Source organism: Taudactylus pleione, unplaced genomic scaffold, assembly GCF_031769625.1.
Source record: "Taudactylus pleione unplaced genomic scaffold, aTauple2 ptg000927l, whole genome shotgun sequence".
Taxonomy (NCBI): Eukaryota; Metazoa; Chordata; class Amphibia; order Anura; family Myobatrachidae; genus Taudactylus; species Taudactylus pleione.
Window position 1 is genome coordinate 1,361,016 of NW_028285328.1, and position 18,681 is coordinate 1,379,696.

Here is an 18,681-nt window from a genome sequence, read left to right on the forward strand (position 1 = left end):
TTAGGGCATATGTTATAGCTATACACACGTTAGGGCATATGGTATAGCTGTACACACGTTAGGGCACACTGTACACACGTTAGGGCATATGGTATAGCTGTACACACGTTAGGGCATATGTTATAGCTATACACACGTTAGGGCATATGGTATAGCTGTACACACGTTAGGGCATATGGTATAGCTATACACACGTTAGGGCATATGGTATAGCTGTACACACGTTGGGGCATATGGTATAGCTGTACACACGTTAGGGCATATGGTATAGCTGTACACACGTTAGGGCATATGGTATAGCTGTACACACGTTAGGGCATATGGTATAGCTATACACACGTTAGGGCATATGGTATAGATATACACACGTTAGTGCACACTGTACACACTTTAGGGCATATGGTATAGCTGTACACACGTTAGGGCATATGGTATAGCTGTACACGCGTTAGGGCATATGGTATAGCTGTACACACGTTAGGGTATATGGTATAGCTGTACACACGTTAGGGCATATGGTATAGCTGTACACACGTTAGGGCATATGGTATAGCTGTACACACGTTAGGGCACACTGTACACACGTTCCGGCATATGGTATAGCTGTACACACGTTAGGGCACACTGTACACACGTTAGGGCACACTGTACACACGTTAGGGCATATGGTATAGCTGTACACACGTTAGGGCATATGGTATAGCTGTACACACGTTAGGGCATATGGTATAGCTGTACACACGTTAGGGCACATGGTATAGCTATACACACGTCAGGGCATATGGTATAGATGTACATACGTTAGGGCATATGGTATAGCTGTACACACGTTAGGGCATACGGTATAGCTATACACACGTCAGGGCATATGGTATAGCTATACACACGTTAGGGCATATGGTATAGCTATACACACGTTAGTGCACACTGTACACACGTTAGGGCATATGGTATAGCTGTACACACGTTAGGGCATATGGTATAGCTGTACACACGTTAGGGCATATGGTATAGCTGTACACACGTTAGGGCATATGGTATAGCTGTACACACGTTAGGGCATATGGTATAGCTGTACACACGTTCGGGCATATGGTATAGCTGTACACACGTTCGGGCATATGGTATAGCTGTACACACGTTAGGGCATATGGTATAGCTGTACACACGTTAGGGCATATGGTATAGTTGTACACACGTTAGGGCATATGGTATAGCTGTACATACGTTCGGGCATATGGTATAGCTGTACACACGTTAGGGCATATGGTATAGCTGTACACACGTTAGGGCATATTTTATAGATGTACACACGTTAGGGCATATGGTATAGCTGTACACACGTTAGGGCATATGGTATAGCTGTACACACGTTAGGGCACACTGTACACACGTTACGGCATATGGTATAGCTGTACACACGTTAGGGCACACTGTACACATGTTAGGGCATATGGTATAGCTGTACACACGTTAGGGCATATGGTATAGCTGTACACACGTTAGGGCATATGGTATAGATATACACACGTTAGGGCACACTGTACACACGTTAGGGCACACTGTACACATGTTAGGGCATACGGTATAGCTGTACACACGTTAGGGTATATGGTATCGCTGTACACACGTTAGGGCATATGGTATCGCTGTACACACGTTAGGGCATATGGTATAGCTGTACACACGTTAGGGCATATGGTATAGCTGTACACACGTTAGGGCATATGGTATAGCTGTACACACGTTAGGGCATATGGTATAGCTGTACACACGTTAGGGCATATGGTATAGCTAGCTATACACACGTTAGGGCATATGGTATAGCTGTACACACGTTAGGGCATATGGTATAGCTGTACACACGTTAGGGCATATGGTATAGCTGTACACACGTTAGGGCATATGGTATAGCTGTACACACGTTAGGGCATATGGTATAGCTGTACACACGTTAGGGCATATGGTATAGATGTACACACGTTAGGGCAAATGGTATAGATGTACACACGTTAGGGCATATGGTATAGATGTACACACGTTAGGGCAAATGGTATAGATGTACACACGTTAGGGCATATGGTATAGCTGTACACACGTTAGGGCATATGGTATAGCTGTACACACGTTAGGGCATATGGTATAGCTGTACACACGTTAGGGTATATGGTATAGCTGTACACACGTTAGGGCACACTGTACACACGTTAGGGCATATGGCATAGCTGTACACACGTTAGGGCACACTGTACACACGTTAGGGCATATGGCATAGCTGTACACACGTTAGGGCACACTGTACACACGTTAGGGCATATGGCATAGCTGTACACACGTTAGGGCACACTGTACACACGTTAGGGCACACTGTACACACATTAGGGCACACTGTACACACGTTAGGGCATATGGTATAGCTGTACACACGTTAGGGCATATGGTATAGCTGTACACACGTTAGGGCATATGGTATAGATGTACATACGTTAGGGCATATGGTATAGATATACACACGTTAGGGCATATGGTATAGCTGTACACACGTTAGGGCATGTGGTATAGCTATACACACGTTAGTGCATGTGGTATAGATATACACACGTTAGGGCAAATGGTATAGATGTACACACGTTAGGGCAAATGGTATAGATGTACACACGTTAGGGCATATGGTATAGATGTACACACATTAGGGTATATGGTATAGCTATACACACGTTAGGGCATATGGTATAGCTATACACAAATTAGTGCACACTGTACACACGTTACGGCATATGGTATAGCTGTACACACGTTAGGGCACACTGTACACACGTTAGGGCATATGGTATAGCTGTACACACGTTAGGGCATATGGTATAGCTGTAGACACGTTAGGGCATATGGTATAGCTGTACATACGTTAGGGTATATGGTATAGCTGTACACACGTTAGGGCATATGGTATAGATATACACACGTTAGGGCATATGGTATAGCTGTACACACGTTAGGGCATATGGTATAGCTGTACACACGTTAGGGCATGTGGTATAGCTATACACACGTTAGTGCATGTGGTATAGATATACACACGTTAGGGCAAATGGTATAGATGTACACACGTTAGGGCAAATGGTATAGATGTACACACGTTAGGGCATATGGTATAGATGTACACACATTAGGGTATATGGTATAGCTATACACACGTTAGGGCATATGGTATAGCTATACACAAATTAGTGCACACTGTACACACGTTACGGCATATGGTATAGCTGTACACACGTTAGGGCACACTGTAGACACGTTAGGGCATATGGTATAGCTGTACACACGTTAGGGCATATGGTGTAGCTGTAGACACGTTAGGGCATATGGTATAGCTGTACATACGTTAGGGTATATGGTATAGCTGTACACACGTTAGGGCATATGGTATAGCTGTACACACGTTAGGGCATATGGTATAGATGTACACACGTTAGGGCAAATGGTATAGCTGTACACACTTTAGGGCATATGGTATAGCTGTACACACATTAGGGTATATGGTATAGCTATACACACGTTAGGGCATATGGTATAGCTATACACACATTAGTGCACACTGTACACACGTTACGGCATATGGTATAGCTGTACACACGTTAGGGCACACTGTACACACGTTAGGGCATATGGTATAGCTGTACACACGTTAGGGCATATGGTATAGCTGTACACACGTTAGGGCATATGGTATAGCTGTACACACGTTAGGGTATATGGTATAGCTGTACACACGTTAGGGCATATGGTGTAGCTGTACACACGTTAGGGCATATGGTGTAGCTATACACACGTTAGGGCATATGGTGGTATAGCTGTACACACGTTAGGGCATATGGTATAGCTGTACACACGTTAGGGCATATGGTGTAGCTGTACACACGTTAGGGCATATGGTGTAGCTGTACACACGTTAGGGCATATGGTATAGCTGTACACACGTTAGGGCATATGGTATAGCTGTACACACGTTAGGGCATATGGTATAGCTGTACACACGTTAGGGCATATGGTATAGCTGTACACACGTTAGGGCATATGGTATAGCTGTACACACGTTAGGGCATATGGTATAGCTGTACACACGTTAGGGCATATGGTATAGCTGTACACACGTTAGGGCATATGGTATAGCTGTACACACGTTAGGGCATATGGTATAGCTGTACACACGTTAGGGCATATGGTATAGCTGTACACACGTTAGGGCATATGGTATAGCTGTACACACATTAGGGCATATGGAGTAGCTGTACACACGTTAGGGCATATGGTATAGCTATACACACGTTAGGGCACACTGTACACACGTTAGGGCATATGGTATAGCTGTACACACGTTAGGGCATATGGTGTAGCTGTACACACGTTAGGGCATATGGTGTAGCTGTACACACGTTAGGGCATATGGTATAGCTGTACACACGTTAGGGCATATGGTATAGCTGTACACACGTTAGGGCATATGGTATAGCTGTACACACGTTAGGGCATATGGTATAGCTGTACACACGTTAGGGCATATGGTATAGCTGTACACACGTTAGGGCATATGGTATAGCTGTACACACGTTAGGGCATATGGTATAGCTGTACACACGTTAGGGCATATGGTATAGCTGTACACACGTTAGGGCATATGGTATAGCTGTACACACGTTAGGGCATATGGTATAGCTGTACACACATTAGGGCATATGGAGTAGCTGTACACACGTTAGGGCATATGGTATAGCTATACACACGTTAGGGCACACTGTACACACGTTAGGGCATATGGTATAGCTGTACACACGTTAGCACACACTTGGTTGAATAGAAGCAGGACTATAAATGCAGTTTTGGTCCCGCTATGTAAGATGCAGAGCGCAGTCTGGGTTATATAGGACGGGGCCATTTCTGGAGATCTTTAGATCACCGATTTCCTGCACATCTGGGGTGTGAGCAAAAAGACATTGGCTCTGCCCAGCACACACCAACGGGAGGTCCCACCGAGACCCTAACACCTGACCAGGATCCAACTGGACCACCTCATGTTGGTTTCATCCCAATTGGTGCAGGGGTGTCCGATCACACAACCTGACAGACGGACAGACCAATGAATTGTATATATAAGATTATATAAGGTTAGGGTTGCAGTTCTTTAAATTCCTAATGCAATAATATGTATTTTGTACCCTAGAACGTGCTTATAACATGCAGCTTTCCAGCCCATAACAATATTTCTGACCAATTACACTTTGCCCATCTCTTTCTTACTTATAGACGTACATTTACAAGTACATGAACCTATTATTGTATGTTAAAAACCTGGCGGAAGCAGGAGCCCCAATAATAGGCCATATAAATGGTAACTGATGTGAATGGTAAAATGATTTAATACCAATCAGAATCTTCGCCACAGGCGAGTGATCCATTATAAACCTACAGGAAAAGTCACTGTCACACGTCCGAGCAATGATTCAGTCTCACACGTTTCCTTTCCATATTCTGCAACAACGTTTGGGGAGAATTCAGACGTCTCATTAATAAGATTACACAAAGGGAAAAAACATTGAAACTCTTAAAATAAACAAATCTATAGTTTCCGCAAGTGACCGGTGGCCATGAATACTTATTAATATTATATTTAGTACTGATACCAATATTTACTAATCAAATATAATATCCTCTGCGGTCACTATTCTGTCGCCCTCCTATGCGGGAACCATTGAAGAGGATTTAACCCTTTGTCACCTGTGTGCGTTACATTGCAGATTATTTCCCAGCCTCAGTATCACCACCGAGCTGACGCATCCATCCAACATGCGCTTCATGCAGTTCCGGGCGAAAGACTGTTATTCCCTCGCGCTTTCCAAGCTGGAGAAAGTAAGTTCTGTTACTGTGTATTCACAGACACTAATCATATATACTAGGTATAATTACTGCCGGTAAGGGCTACCCCCATCATTATTCATCATGTACCGCCGCTGTGCCTGCGCTGGTATCGCCATCTCAGAATATAAACATTTCCTGTAGTGACTGGCGGCCTCCCGAGCGTCCCTATGTGCGGTATGTCTGTCTGTCTGTAGTGTCCTCATAATCTGGGGCACAGCTAATGGGAGGCAGTGTATGCAGCTGACTCTGCCTTTAGGTTCAATAAAGACTGCTCCATCTGTAGATACAGCGTATATTTTTATTTGACAAATGATTATAATACCTGACAAAGATCAAGAACCCACAAAAGTTGATGTAAATTTAGGACAATTATGGATTATAAAACGCCCGTCCTCCTTTCATGGTTACTTGTCTGTAATCGCTGCTCGTGTTTCCGCAGAAAGAACGAGAGAACGGATCCAATCTGGCCTTCATGTTCCGTCTCCCGTTTGCTGCCGGCAGAGTGTTTAGTATCAGTATGTTGGATACATTATTATATCAGGTAATAATATACAAATCTTGCTGGAGCTTATAACAGTAACATTGTAACTAATCTCATGATGGTTGTTAGTTCCAGGTCCTAAATAGGGGAACAAAACAAAAAATAACATTGTCTGATATATAGCGACAAAATTTAAATAAAAAAATATGTAAAAAGCCTTATTATACCAGGACAAACGCAGCCCCGCTATAAGCGGGATAGTCGTACAGATATGTACTCACACATCATTGCTGCATTTGCTCTAAACGGCCCTCTCGGCGAGCCAAGTCTTGTGAGACTCCTAGCACTGTCTTTCTTTTTTTTTTTTACCGAAAACGCATCAAATTCTCAATGTGATGCGACTACGATCAGTAGACTGCACTGAGTAATGTGACACCTGTATATCTGTGTGCTCCTGAGTCTGTATATGGAGACTGCGCTGAGTAATGTGATATGTGACACCTGTATATCTGTGTGCTCCTGAGTCTGTATATAGGAGACTGCGCTGAGTAATGTGATATGTGACACCTGTATATCTGTGTGCTCCTGAGTCTGTATATGGAGACTGCGCTGAGTAATGTGATATGTGACACCTGTATATCTGTGTGCTCCTGAGTCTGTATATAGGAGACTGTGCTGAGTAATGTGATATGTGACACCTGTATATCTGTGTGCTCCTGAGTCTGTATATAGGAGACTGTGCTGGGTAATGTGATATGTGACACCTGTATATCTGTGTGCTCCTGAGTCTGTATATGGGAGACTGTGCTGAGTAATGTGATATGTGACACCTGTATATCTGTGTGCTCCCGAGTCTGTATATGGGAGACTGTGCTGAGTAATGTGATATGTGACACCTGTATATCTGTGTGCTCCTGAGTCTGTATATGGGAGACTGCGCTGAGTAATGTGATATGTGACACCTGTATATCTGTGTGCTCCTGAGTCTGTATATAGGAGACTGTGCTGAGTAATGTGATATGTGACACCTGTATATCTGTGTGCTCCTGAGTCTGTATATAGGAGACTGCGCTGTGTAATGTGATATGTGACACCTGTATATCTGTGTGCTCCTGAGTCTGTATATAGGAGACTGCGCTGAGTAATGTGATAGGTGACACCTGTATATCTGTGTGCTCCTGAGTCTGTATATAGGAGACTGCGCTGAGTAATGTGATATGTGACACCTGTATATCTGTGTGCTCCTGAGTCTGTATATAGGAGACTGCGCTGAGTAATGTGATAGGTGACACCTGTATATCTGTGTGCTCCTGAGTCTGTATATAGGAGACTGTGCTGAGTAATGTGACACCTGTATATCTGTGTGCTCCTGAGTCTGTATATGGGAGACTGCGCTGAGTAATGTGATATGTGACACCTGTATATCTGTGTGCTCCTGAGTCTGTATATAGGAGACTGTGCTGAGTAATGTGACACCTGTATATCTGTGTGCTCCTGAGTCTGTATATAGGAAACTGCGCTGAGTAATGTGATAGGTGACACCTGTATATCTGTGTGCTCCTGAGTCTGTATATAGGAGACTGCGCTGAGTAATGTGATATGTGACACCTGTATATCTGTGTGCTCCTGAGTCTGTATATAGGAGACTGCGCTGAGTAATGTGATATGTGACACATGTATATCTGTGTGCTCCTGAGCCTGTATATGGGAGACTGCGCTGAGTAATGTGACATGTGACACCTGTATATCTGTGTGCTCCTGAGTCTGTATATAGGAGACTGTGCTGAGTAATATGATAGGTGACACCTGTATATCTGTGTGCTCCTGAGTCTGTATATAGGAGACTGCGCTGAGTAATGTGATATGTGACACCTGTATATCTGTGTGCTCCTGAGTCTGTATATGGGAGACTGCGCTGAGTAATGTGATATGTGACACCTGTATATCTGTGTGCTCCTGAGTCTGTATATAGGAGACTGCGCTGAGTAATGTGATATGTGACACCTGTATATCTGTGTGCTCCTGAGTTTCTGAATCATCATACAAAGTGCTACAATACAGGGGTCGTGGCTTTTTCCCACGCTACTCGCACACAGATATATGAGAGTGTCACATATGAAATTAATCTGCAGAGTCTCCTGGTGCGTCCTAGTCACATATCATTGTGACTTACAATAGACACATTTTCGTAACAAAAAGACGCCTGGTGCTAGCAGAGTTTCACGGGAAGTCACTCTGCGTGGTGTATTGAGAATAGAGGACACATCTATAGCCCGTTGTAACCAGGACAGGCACAGCCCCGTTGTACCCAGGACAGGCACAGCCCCGTTGTACCCAGGACAGGCACAGCCCCGTTGTACCCAGGACAGGCACAGCCCCGTTGTACCCAGTGCTCCTGTCTATGTAGTGTATAATCTTTGTTGGTTCTCTGGGAGTCCCATTTTATAAGAGCTTTATGTAAATATTGTTCTTCTATTCCCCCTCAGTCCTTTGTAAAAGATTACATGATCACCATCACCAGACTCCTCCTGGGGTTGGATACAACGCCGGGATCTGGATACCTGTGCGCAGTGAGTATAACTGTGTCCCGCTCATCCATAGTCTTCACACCCACTTTTATTTGTTTGGCTTTAACATCTGTAGTTCTTAGGGAAACGTGATCCTGGAAGACCCCCTCTGCCCCCTGGTACCCGTAGGGCACATTGGGGTCCTCCAGCTGGACGATTATAGCCATTAAGAGATCATTGTGACGTTTAGATGAATCCTACAGAGTAATGAGATCGGCTGATGGGATGGTGATGGCAGCTGTCAAATCCGTTTCCGCCTTCACCGCACTATTCAGTTGACAACCGTTAAATAGCGTCTGTAATAGTTCTCAACAGCCGGAGGACTGCAGTCTACTTCTGGTAGTCAAAGCGAACTAATTCTTGTGCTTTGCAAAGCATCATGGGAGGGGAGCCATGATGAATTGTTGGGGTTAAATCTGTTGCTTATCTCCCTACATATTCACTTTCTGTAATTGTCACATTTATCCAGCAGGGGGCGCCTCATTGTTGTGGTATAGCTGGTTTGTAGTGATTTCATAGGCATCATTAAATAATTGGTTCAATTCCACAATATGGCTACCTCCACCGCATGGCGCTGTGATGTCACTAATTCTTAGTATACCGATGTCCACTTTAGTAATGGTGACGTAATATTGTCGTCGTCATATTACTCCATATGATTTGGATCAGTGTTTACAAAAAAACTTTTATTTCAGATGAAAATCACAGAGGACGATCTATGGATCAGAACTTACGGCCGACTCTTTCAGAAACTCTGCTCATCCAGCGCGGAGATCCCTATCGGCATTTACAGAACGCAGTCGCACATGTTTTCTACGTCGGAGGTAAGATGATTTTGTGTTGCTGCCACCTAGTGGTCCTCCAGAAAAACGCTGATTCCCATAGAAACCAACAGCTTTAATTTGTCTATTCTGCAGTATATTAACCAAAGCTATTATCTGATTGGTTGCCATGACAATAAAAAAGTCACAACTTTATTAAAATAACCATTATAAATGGTGGTTAAATATGCACAGCAGAAATCGGCTGCACAATCACGTAAAGGCTGTGTATGTACCCGTTATGAATAAAACGTCAAGCATTTTGCTGTAATATAATATAATTGCAATTCCTCATGTGGCCTCCAGGTGGCGCAATACATTCTGAGAGCTTCCAGGCTACTAAGGTTCCAATGCTGTGTGACCTGTGTATTTTACAGAGATCTCCCTACGTACAGACTAAACCTGAGAGCTGTGATATAAATATTCACTTTGTGATCAGTATAGAACAGTAATGTTCTGCTTTGTTCCTTACAGCCGCCTGACATCAGAACGCAGGTAGGTTTCCTGTAAATGTGTTTTTTACACAAAATAATTCACCTCCTATGGTACAAATATTGTGCGTATCCAGCTTTAATTCTGCGCTGCGCCAAATTACTCCCATGCCGTAAAATAATAACAAAGCCGAGTTACTAAACGCAATAAAAAAAACACAACCCAAAAAAACAAGCAATCATCACGAAAATAAATCTAATATGCTAATATAAGTGGAAGACGATATAGCAGCCAAAGAAACAACTTTAGTGGCTAAATAAATGAAAATAAAATATATTCTATTATTAGTAGCATGAGGCTGCAATTTCAGGGAGCAGGAAGATTATAGTGTTAATTATAATGCTGTATATAACCTCAATAATACTTCCAGCTGCCTCCGGTAACCAGCAATCTCAGTTCATGAGATTCATCATCTGGGCAGATTCGGCTTAGCTGCTGGAAGACCTGCAGATGACTTCTCATGATTATATCTATCTGCCCTTAGTAAGGATTTGCCCCTATTATCCTTTATATAAAATATCAGTACATCTGAATCCTCTCATAATAAGGAAATGTTTTATTACTGAACATGAGATCATCCATGTATCTGTATTATGTAACATTGTGTTTATGGTGAGGGCTATTATTGCTGTGTCTTCCATCATAACATGAAGAGAATGGCAAACATAGGGGTGTATGTGGTTCCCATGGCAGTGCCACATTTCTGGAAATACATAATCAAATATGAAATATTCGTGTGAATAAAGAAAGTGCCTGACTATACGTAAACATAATAATATAAATAACTATTAAAGTGAGTTTCAAAAGTTGGATCAGCGGAAAGAAAACAAATATCCGATGGTAAATCTCTTTCTGTACTGTAGGCAGCAGTTCAAATAGTTATTTTATTACTTAAGAGAACTGAACATTATCACCCTGTAACCTTGTACCACCCACAACCTTATTCCTCTCAGTGTTGCGTTTCCTCTTCTCTGTTTACACTAAGCGTTTATAAGTGATTAGTCTCCTCCTCCCCTCCGAGCACCGGCAGATATCCATTCCTGCAGCTATTTTCCTGCAGAATCTCCTTTCCTCCATTACTTATCCCCTTGTAGGGCCTGGCTTATCATTATGGGGTACAGTGACGCCCTTTGCATTATTCTTCAATCTTCAGTCTCAAATCTCCATCAATGTGGAGGACTGCGAGGACACTAAAGACACAAAGGAACACTGGGCGGTGAAGCCCAGTCACCGGAACTCTACGTCAAGTGATCAGTCCGAGCACCCCCTGCTGCGCAGGAAGAGTATGCAGTGGGCGCGCAGGCTGAGCAGGAAAGGGAACAAGCAAGCGGGCAAAACGGCCGAGTGGATAAGTCAACAGAGACTAAACTTGTACAGAAGATCCGAGCGCCAAGAGCTGTCCGAGCTGGTGAAAAACCGCATGAAACATCTTGGCCTTCCCACTACGGGATATGGTAAGTAGCGGTAGCTGCCCGGTAAGCCCTGCATGGCGACATGGCTTGTGCCCACTCATTGCCACCCACAGCTTTGTCGGTCTTTCTGATATTTAAGTCTATTTTATCCTATATTCATCTGTGGTGTTCTGTATTGTTGTACGTGGCCGCGCAGTCCCTATGTCATGTTTCTATGTAAATCCGTGTGTACTGAGAGCTGAATATATCACAACAAGCATACGGTTACCGCATAAAGCCTGCGCCCAGTTTGTGCCACCTCTTCCTGTATTACCTCTTATCGGTCTTTCAGGTTTTTATCTTATTTTCACCTTTAATCCATCTGTGTTCTCCTGTGTTATTGTACGTGTCTGTGAGCTTCCTATGTAACATGGTTTGTGCACAGATATCTGTATATGGGAGTACGTGTGCTGACTGCATAGATCTCCGACAGGCGCAGAATTACCGCCATAGGGCACCTGGTGCCCCGCTGGGCCTGGCTTCCCTGCCGCGCTCTGAGACCGCAGATCTTTATTAGTCATAATGTCAGATATCTTGTGTGTAATTGTGATACATTACAGAGACCTGACAACATATTCACATAAAAATGTGTATACCGCTTTTGCCTTCCTGAGCAGAAGTACAAGGCTTGGCTGCAGAGCTTACATTTAAAGTACACCATTTTCCATTTAGTGAAATGTTCTGATTGACTAGCACATCAGTAACTCGCTATCGCTGATACATGTACTAATAATAAGTTATAGATGTAATTATAGGGGGGCGGATGGCCCAGTAGATGTAACGGGATGAGTGTTGGGGTACTCTCAGCTCCCCATGTACATATGAACGTTATTCCCTGGTCCTTGTGACTGTAGCCGTGATTCTGGCTGTGCTCATACACCTGATCAGCCTTATAGGTATACGGAGAGCTAAATGCAGAGTGCGTGGGGGACCAATGCACCTTTACCTGTACTGTAGGAACCTCTAATTGTCACTTATTGGGCTATAATCTATGATGATGATACAGGTCATGCTATTATCCTGCCACTAGGCCCAAGAGCTGACTATCAGGAGCATGGTCTCAGTCATACACACACAAGTATATGGCAGCAGCAATGGGGCCTGTAGGAAGAGGACTGTACATGAAGGCTGATTGCAGTAACCTACAACCACATTTACCAACTGAGAATTGGGGTCATATTAGTGACTCATATAAGGGGTAATTGTGTCTTAAACCCAGTTATGTCTGAGTGCCTTCTTTTCTGAATACTATACATATGTACAGTATATATAATTGTTTATTTCTATAGCACTGCCTCCAGTAGCTCCATCCACCGTTACTGAACCTATTTTTCCAGAGAAATCGCCCTGGCTGGGACTAATGAATGGGAGGCCGCCTGCTCCATAGCTCCCTTACACTAAGCCTTAGATAAAAGCGTATTGTGATGTGATAGGTGTGAGCGGTACTGCGACACTTGTATAGCGCTGGTTACTAATAAATAAGCCTCCCTCTTACACTGCTGTAGGCCTGCATCTACAGATAGGCGCATTCGCACTCCATGTAATGCACTGTAGGAGCTGAACCTACTCTGGGTCATAAATGATGCCTACTGCTTCCCCCCTGACTTCTCATGCAGTTTACTAGGCCTGATAGGGACATGGCACCTACTGCTTCCCCACATGACGTCTCGTGCCATCACTAGGCCTGATAGAGACATGGAACCTACTGCTTCCCCCCATGACGTCTCGTGCCATTACTAGGCCTATAGAGACATGGCACCTACTGCTTCCCCACATGACGTCTCATGCCATTACTAGGCCTGATAGGGCCATGGCACCTACTGCTTCCCCCCATGACGTCTCATGCCATTACTAGGCCTATAGAGACATGGCACCTACTGCTTCCCTACATGACATCTCATGCCATTACTAGGCCTATAGAGACATGGCACCTACTGCTTCCCCCCATGATGTCTCATGCCATTACTAGGCATATAAAGACATGGCACCTACTGCTTCCCCCCATGACTTCTCATGCAGTTTACTAGGCCTGATAGGGACATGGCACCTACTGCTTCCCAACATGATGTCTCGTGCCATCACTAGGCCTGATAGGGCCATGGCACCTACTGCTTCCCCACATGACATCTCGTGCCGTTTACTAGGCCTGACAGGGACCTGGCACCTACTGCTTCCCCACATGACTTTCGTGCCATTTACTAGGTCTGATAGGGACATGGCACCTACTGCTTCCCCCCATGACGTCTCGTGCCATTTACTAGGCCTGATAGGGACATGGCACCTACTGCTTCCCCCCATGACGTCTCATGCCATTTACTAGGCCTGATAGGGACATGGCACCTACTGCTTCCCCCCATGACGTCTCATGCCGTTTACTAGGCCTGATAGGGACATGGCACCTACTGCTTCCCCACATGACGTCTCGTGCCATTACTAGGCCTGATAGGGACATGGCACCTACTGCTTCCCCACATGACGTCTCGTGCCGTTTACTAGGCCTGATAGGGCCATGGCACCTACTGCTTCCCTATATGACATCTCGTGCCGTTTACTAGGCCTGATAGGGACATGGCACCTACTGCTTCCCCACATGACATCTCATGCCATTACTAGGCCTGATAGGGACATGGCACCTACTGCTTCCCCCCATGACGTCTCATGCCGTTTACTAGGCCTGATAGGGACATGGCACCTACTGCTTCCCCACATGACGTCTCGTGCCATTACTAGGCCTGATAGGGACATGGCACCTACTGCTTCCCCACATGACGTCTCGTGCCGTTTACTAGGCCTGATAGGGCCATGGCACCTACTGCTTCCCTATATGACATCTCGTGCCATTACTAGGCCTGATAGGGACATGGCACCTACTGCTTCCCCACATGACGTCTCGTGCCGTTTACTAGGCCTGATAGGGCCATGGCACCTACTGCTTCCCCACATGACGTCTCATGCCATTTACTAGGCCTGATAGGGACATGGCACCTACTGCTTCCCCCCATGACGTCTCATGCCATTTACTAGGCCTGATAGGGACATGGCACCTACTGCTTCCCCCCATGACGTCTCATGCCGTTTACTAGGCCTGATAGGGACATGGCACCTACTGCTTCCCCACATGACGTCTCGTGCCATTACTAGGCCTGATAGGGACATGGCACCTACTGCTTCCCCACATGACGTCTCGTGCCGTTTACTAGGCCTGATAGGGCCATGGCACCTACTGCTTCCCTATATGACATCTCGTGCCGTTTACTAGGCCTGATAGGGACATGGCACCTACTGCTTCCCCACATGACATCTCATGCCATTACTAGGCCTGATAGGGCCATGGTACCTACTGCTTCCCATGACGTCTCTTGCCATTTACTAGGCCTGATAGGAACATGGCACCTACTGCTTCCCCCCATGACGTCTCATGCCGTTTACTAGGCCTGATAGGGACATGGCACCTACTGCTTCCCCACATGACGTCTCGTGCCATTACTAGGCCTGATAGGGACATGGCACCTACTGCTTCCCCACATGACGTCTCGTGCCGTTTACTAGGCCTGATAGGGCCATGGCACCTACTGCTTCCCTATATGACATCTCGTGCCATTACTAGGCCTGATAGGGACATGGCACCTACTGCTTCCCCACATGACGTCTCGTGCCGTTTACTAGGCCTGATAGGGCCATGGCACCTACTTCTTCCCCACATGACGTCTCATGCCATTTACTAGGCCTGATAGGGACATGGCACCTACTGCTTCCCCCCATGACGTCTCATGCCATTTACTAGGCCTGATAGGGACATGGCACCTACTGCTTCCCCCCATGACGTCTCATGCCGTTTACTAGGCCTGATAGGGACATGGCACCTACTGCTTCCCCACATGACGTCTCGTGCCATTACTAGGCCTGATAGGGACATGGCACCTACTGCTTCCCCACATGACGTCTCGTGCCGTTTACTAGGCCTGATAGGGCCATGGCACCTACTGCTTCCCTATATGACATCTCGTGCCGTTTACTAGGCCTGATAGGGACATGGCACCTACTGCTTCCCCACATGACATCTCATGCCATTACTAGGCCTGATAGGGCCATGGCACCTACTGCTTCCCATGACGTCTCTTGCCATTTACTAGGCCTGATAGGAACATGGCACCTACTGCTTCCCCCCATGACTTCTCATGCAGTTTACTAGGCCTGATAGGGACATGGCACCTACTGCTTCCCAACATGACGTCTCGTGCCATCACTAGGCCTGATAGGGACATGGCACCTACTGCTTCCCAACATGACGTCTCGTGCCATCACTAGGCCTGATAGGGACATGGCACCTACTGCTTCCCCCCATGACGTCTCGTGCCATTTACTAGGCCTGATAGGGACATGGCACCTACTGCTTCCCCCCATGACGTCTCGTGCCATTTACTAGGCCTGATAGGGACATGGCACCTACTGCTTCCCCACATGACGTCTCATGCCATTTACTAGGCCTGATAGGGCCATGGCACCTACTGCTTCCCTATATGACATCTCGTGCCGTTTACTAGGCCTGATAGGGACATGGCACCTACTGCTTCCCCACATGACATCTCATGCCATTACTAGGCCTGATAGGGCCATGGCACCTACTGCTTCCCCCCATGACGTCTCATGCCATTACTAGGCCTGATAGGGACCTGGAAGCTACGTCACGCATGGCTTTTAGTTGTAGTTGCTGACTATTCAGCCTGCTCCTCTGGGAGTGCGGATTAGCTCCACGCCAGTGGTCAGTTCTTAATGACACACAGTAGCTTTCTGCCGACAACAGCGCGTTGAGTCACATTTAGGATTTATTAGTCTCCTTCAGTGATGGAGTGAAATAACCCAGAGTTTAATGTTAAATAAATATAGATAAAATGTGAAATTATTATGTAGTTCTCTTGGTTTCTAATGGTTCCAGCGTCTTATCTGTATAAGGGGACAATTTAGTGTCTGTATTGTCATTATTTGGAAACCCCTTCCTCTGTTTTACCCCCAGTCTAGCTCTCCCAGGCGTCTCCTTATGTCACTTTCTGTTGTGTGTTTACTCCTTGGTTGCCTGAGCTTCGTTTAGGCGAAGCCATATTGTGAGTCGAACCAGACTACCAATCACTAGGACCAGGGGTGCTGAGCGGGTGAGGGAGTACCCGGGCCCAAGCCTGCCAAAGAGGCACAGCCACCCCCTGCACAGGCGTGCCCTCTATAGATAAGGTTTAAGTTGCTTGGTTTGGCCATGCCCCCTTTATGCCAGGGTCTTTACTTTGTCACCCACATTTCTGTATATAGGGCCAAAGTTTCAGAGTGATTTTTAGGCTCTATTTCCTCTATATAATCACCAGCCATTATTAGGAGCCTCATCATGATCTTCATTCATTTGGTTTTATGAACCCAACCTTGTGGAGGCCGCTGAGCGGTACTGCCCAGGAGGCGGCAGCGTTATCTTACAGATCCCCATAGTTGATGCCTATAATCTGGTGCCTCATATAATCTCTCGCTAATGGAACAGCCCTTTGCTGGACATTAATGCAAAATACTATTCTACATTTCTGTACAAGTGGAGAGATCCTTTAGTTAATTGATTCTATCAACAAAACGCGTCAAGAAACCTATAATTGTTACACGACACAGTGACGGTATATACAAATTAAGATGACAGGGGCCGCTAAATTATTATAATAGGGTTATATTTATGTATTTAGAAGGTGGTGACTGGGAATAAGTTATTTCTGTGTAATTAGCAGGACACATACAGAATTCCTATGACAAGTTTCCTATCTATAATTGGAGAAGTTCGGGGTTGGAAATCGGTGAATAATGACCGCTGTCTATAGGCTGCCATGTTTATCAACAACTGGCGATGTGGTAGCAGTAGGTGATATGACCTCATCTTTCACTTAAATTACACCCGTCGCTCAGCTGAGGCAGCCATTTTGTGGGCAGTACACACTGTAGCGTGGGGCAGGATGATGCAGCCTCTACGTTTGCTTAGGGCTAGTGACCTCACTGAGACACGAATCACCCGGCGTCTCATGTTTTAGTGACGTCACTGGTTCATAGTGAGTGGATAGAGTATTGGGCCATCCTGCCCGCCGTAGACGATGGGTACATTTTGATTCAGAAGCTGATTTGCGTTGCTTGCTGACCTCTCTCTCTCTTTCTCTCTTCATGTCTGTGACTCTCTTTTCTGTATGTTTCTGTAGAGGATGTAGCAAATTTAACTGCCAGTGATGTGATGAATCGGGTAAACCTTGGATATTTGCAAGGTAATTCTCCTCCTTGGGAGTCAGGCTTGACTCAGCGCTCAATGTGATTAGGAACATGCCAACTGCCCCTCAGGGCTCCCTGCCAGCTTGTAAATTACGGACAGGAGAGGAGACTGGGGCAAGAGTTACATCCTAACCCCTACTCGCGCAATGTGAACGCAGCAGCCAGCTCAGTACAAACACTAGCGCCTCAATGACGGACATAATGAACAGTGGCAGATTTCTGCCATTAACCACAGAGCCTGGAACCAGAGGCCACCGGGCACAGCAGGAAAATCTAAGCTGGAGGCATTATAAGTCTGCTAAAAACATTACACAAAAGAGGTAAAGGGCATATTGGGCAATTTAAACCACGGGACTCGAACTTTGTGTTAGAAAAGTTATTACCATTTATAATTTTAGTATAGTAAAGTCGTTAAATTTATATGGGTATACAGTATATGCATTGTCACTGATCTTGTAGAAAGCAGCACTAAAACCAACGCTAATTATATAAGACGCCGGGTACCACTCCGCTCCTTTCCAAGGTTACATACAATTCTAATGACCTTATCTGAATAAAGATTAGTTTTCGGATGCCAGAGAGCGCCCGCGAGTTGGCATGTTCCTCCATTGATGCGCTCATTTGTACAAAATGGCCCCTGACACGGTTTCATGGAAGTCCCACAGTGACATTGT

At 45.4% G+C, this 18,681-nt stretch overlaps 1 protein-coding gene across 5 annotated transcripts in view; it reads left to right on the plus strand.

The window, feature by feature from the left end:
- The window catches only part of KCNT1 (potassium sodium-activated channel subfamily T member 1), a 265,672-nt gene that overhangs the window by 218,073 nt on the left and 28,918 nt on the right, over positions 1-18,681 (plus strand). For 3 of the 5 annotated variants that reach the window (XM_088459701.1, XM_088459702.1, XM_088459703.1), the window contains 7 exons: positions 5,793-5,904; positions 6,353-6,454; positions 8,881-8,964; positions 9,657-9,785; positions 10,257-10,277; positions 11,428-11,728; positions 17,941-18,003. In XM_088459701.1, the coding sequence (XP_088315827.1) occupies positions 5,793-5,904; positions 6,353-6,454; positions 8,881-8,964; positions 9,657-9,785; positions 10,257-10,277; positions 11,428-11,728; positions 17,941-18,003 (812 nt within the window). The remainder of the gene's footprint in view (positions 1-5,792; positions 5,905-6,352; positions 6,455-8,880; positions 8,965-9,656; positions 9,786-10,256; positions 10,278-11,427; positions 11,729-17,940; positions 18,004-18,681) is intronic. The other 2 variants (XM_088459704.1, XM_088459705.1) reach the window with 1 other exon arrangement.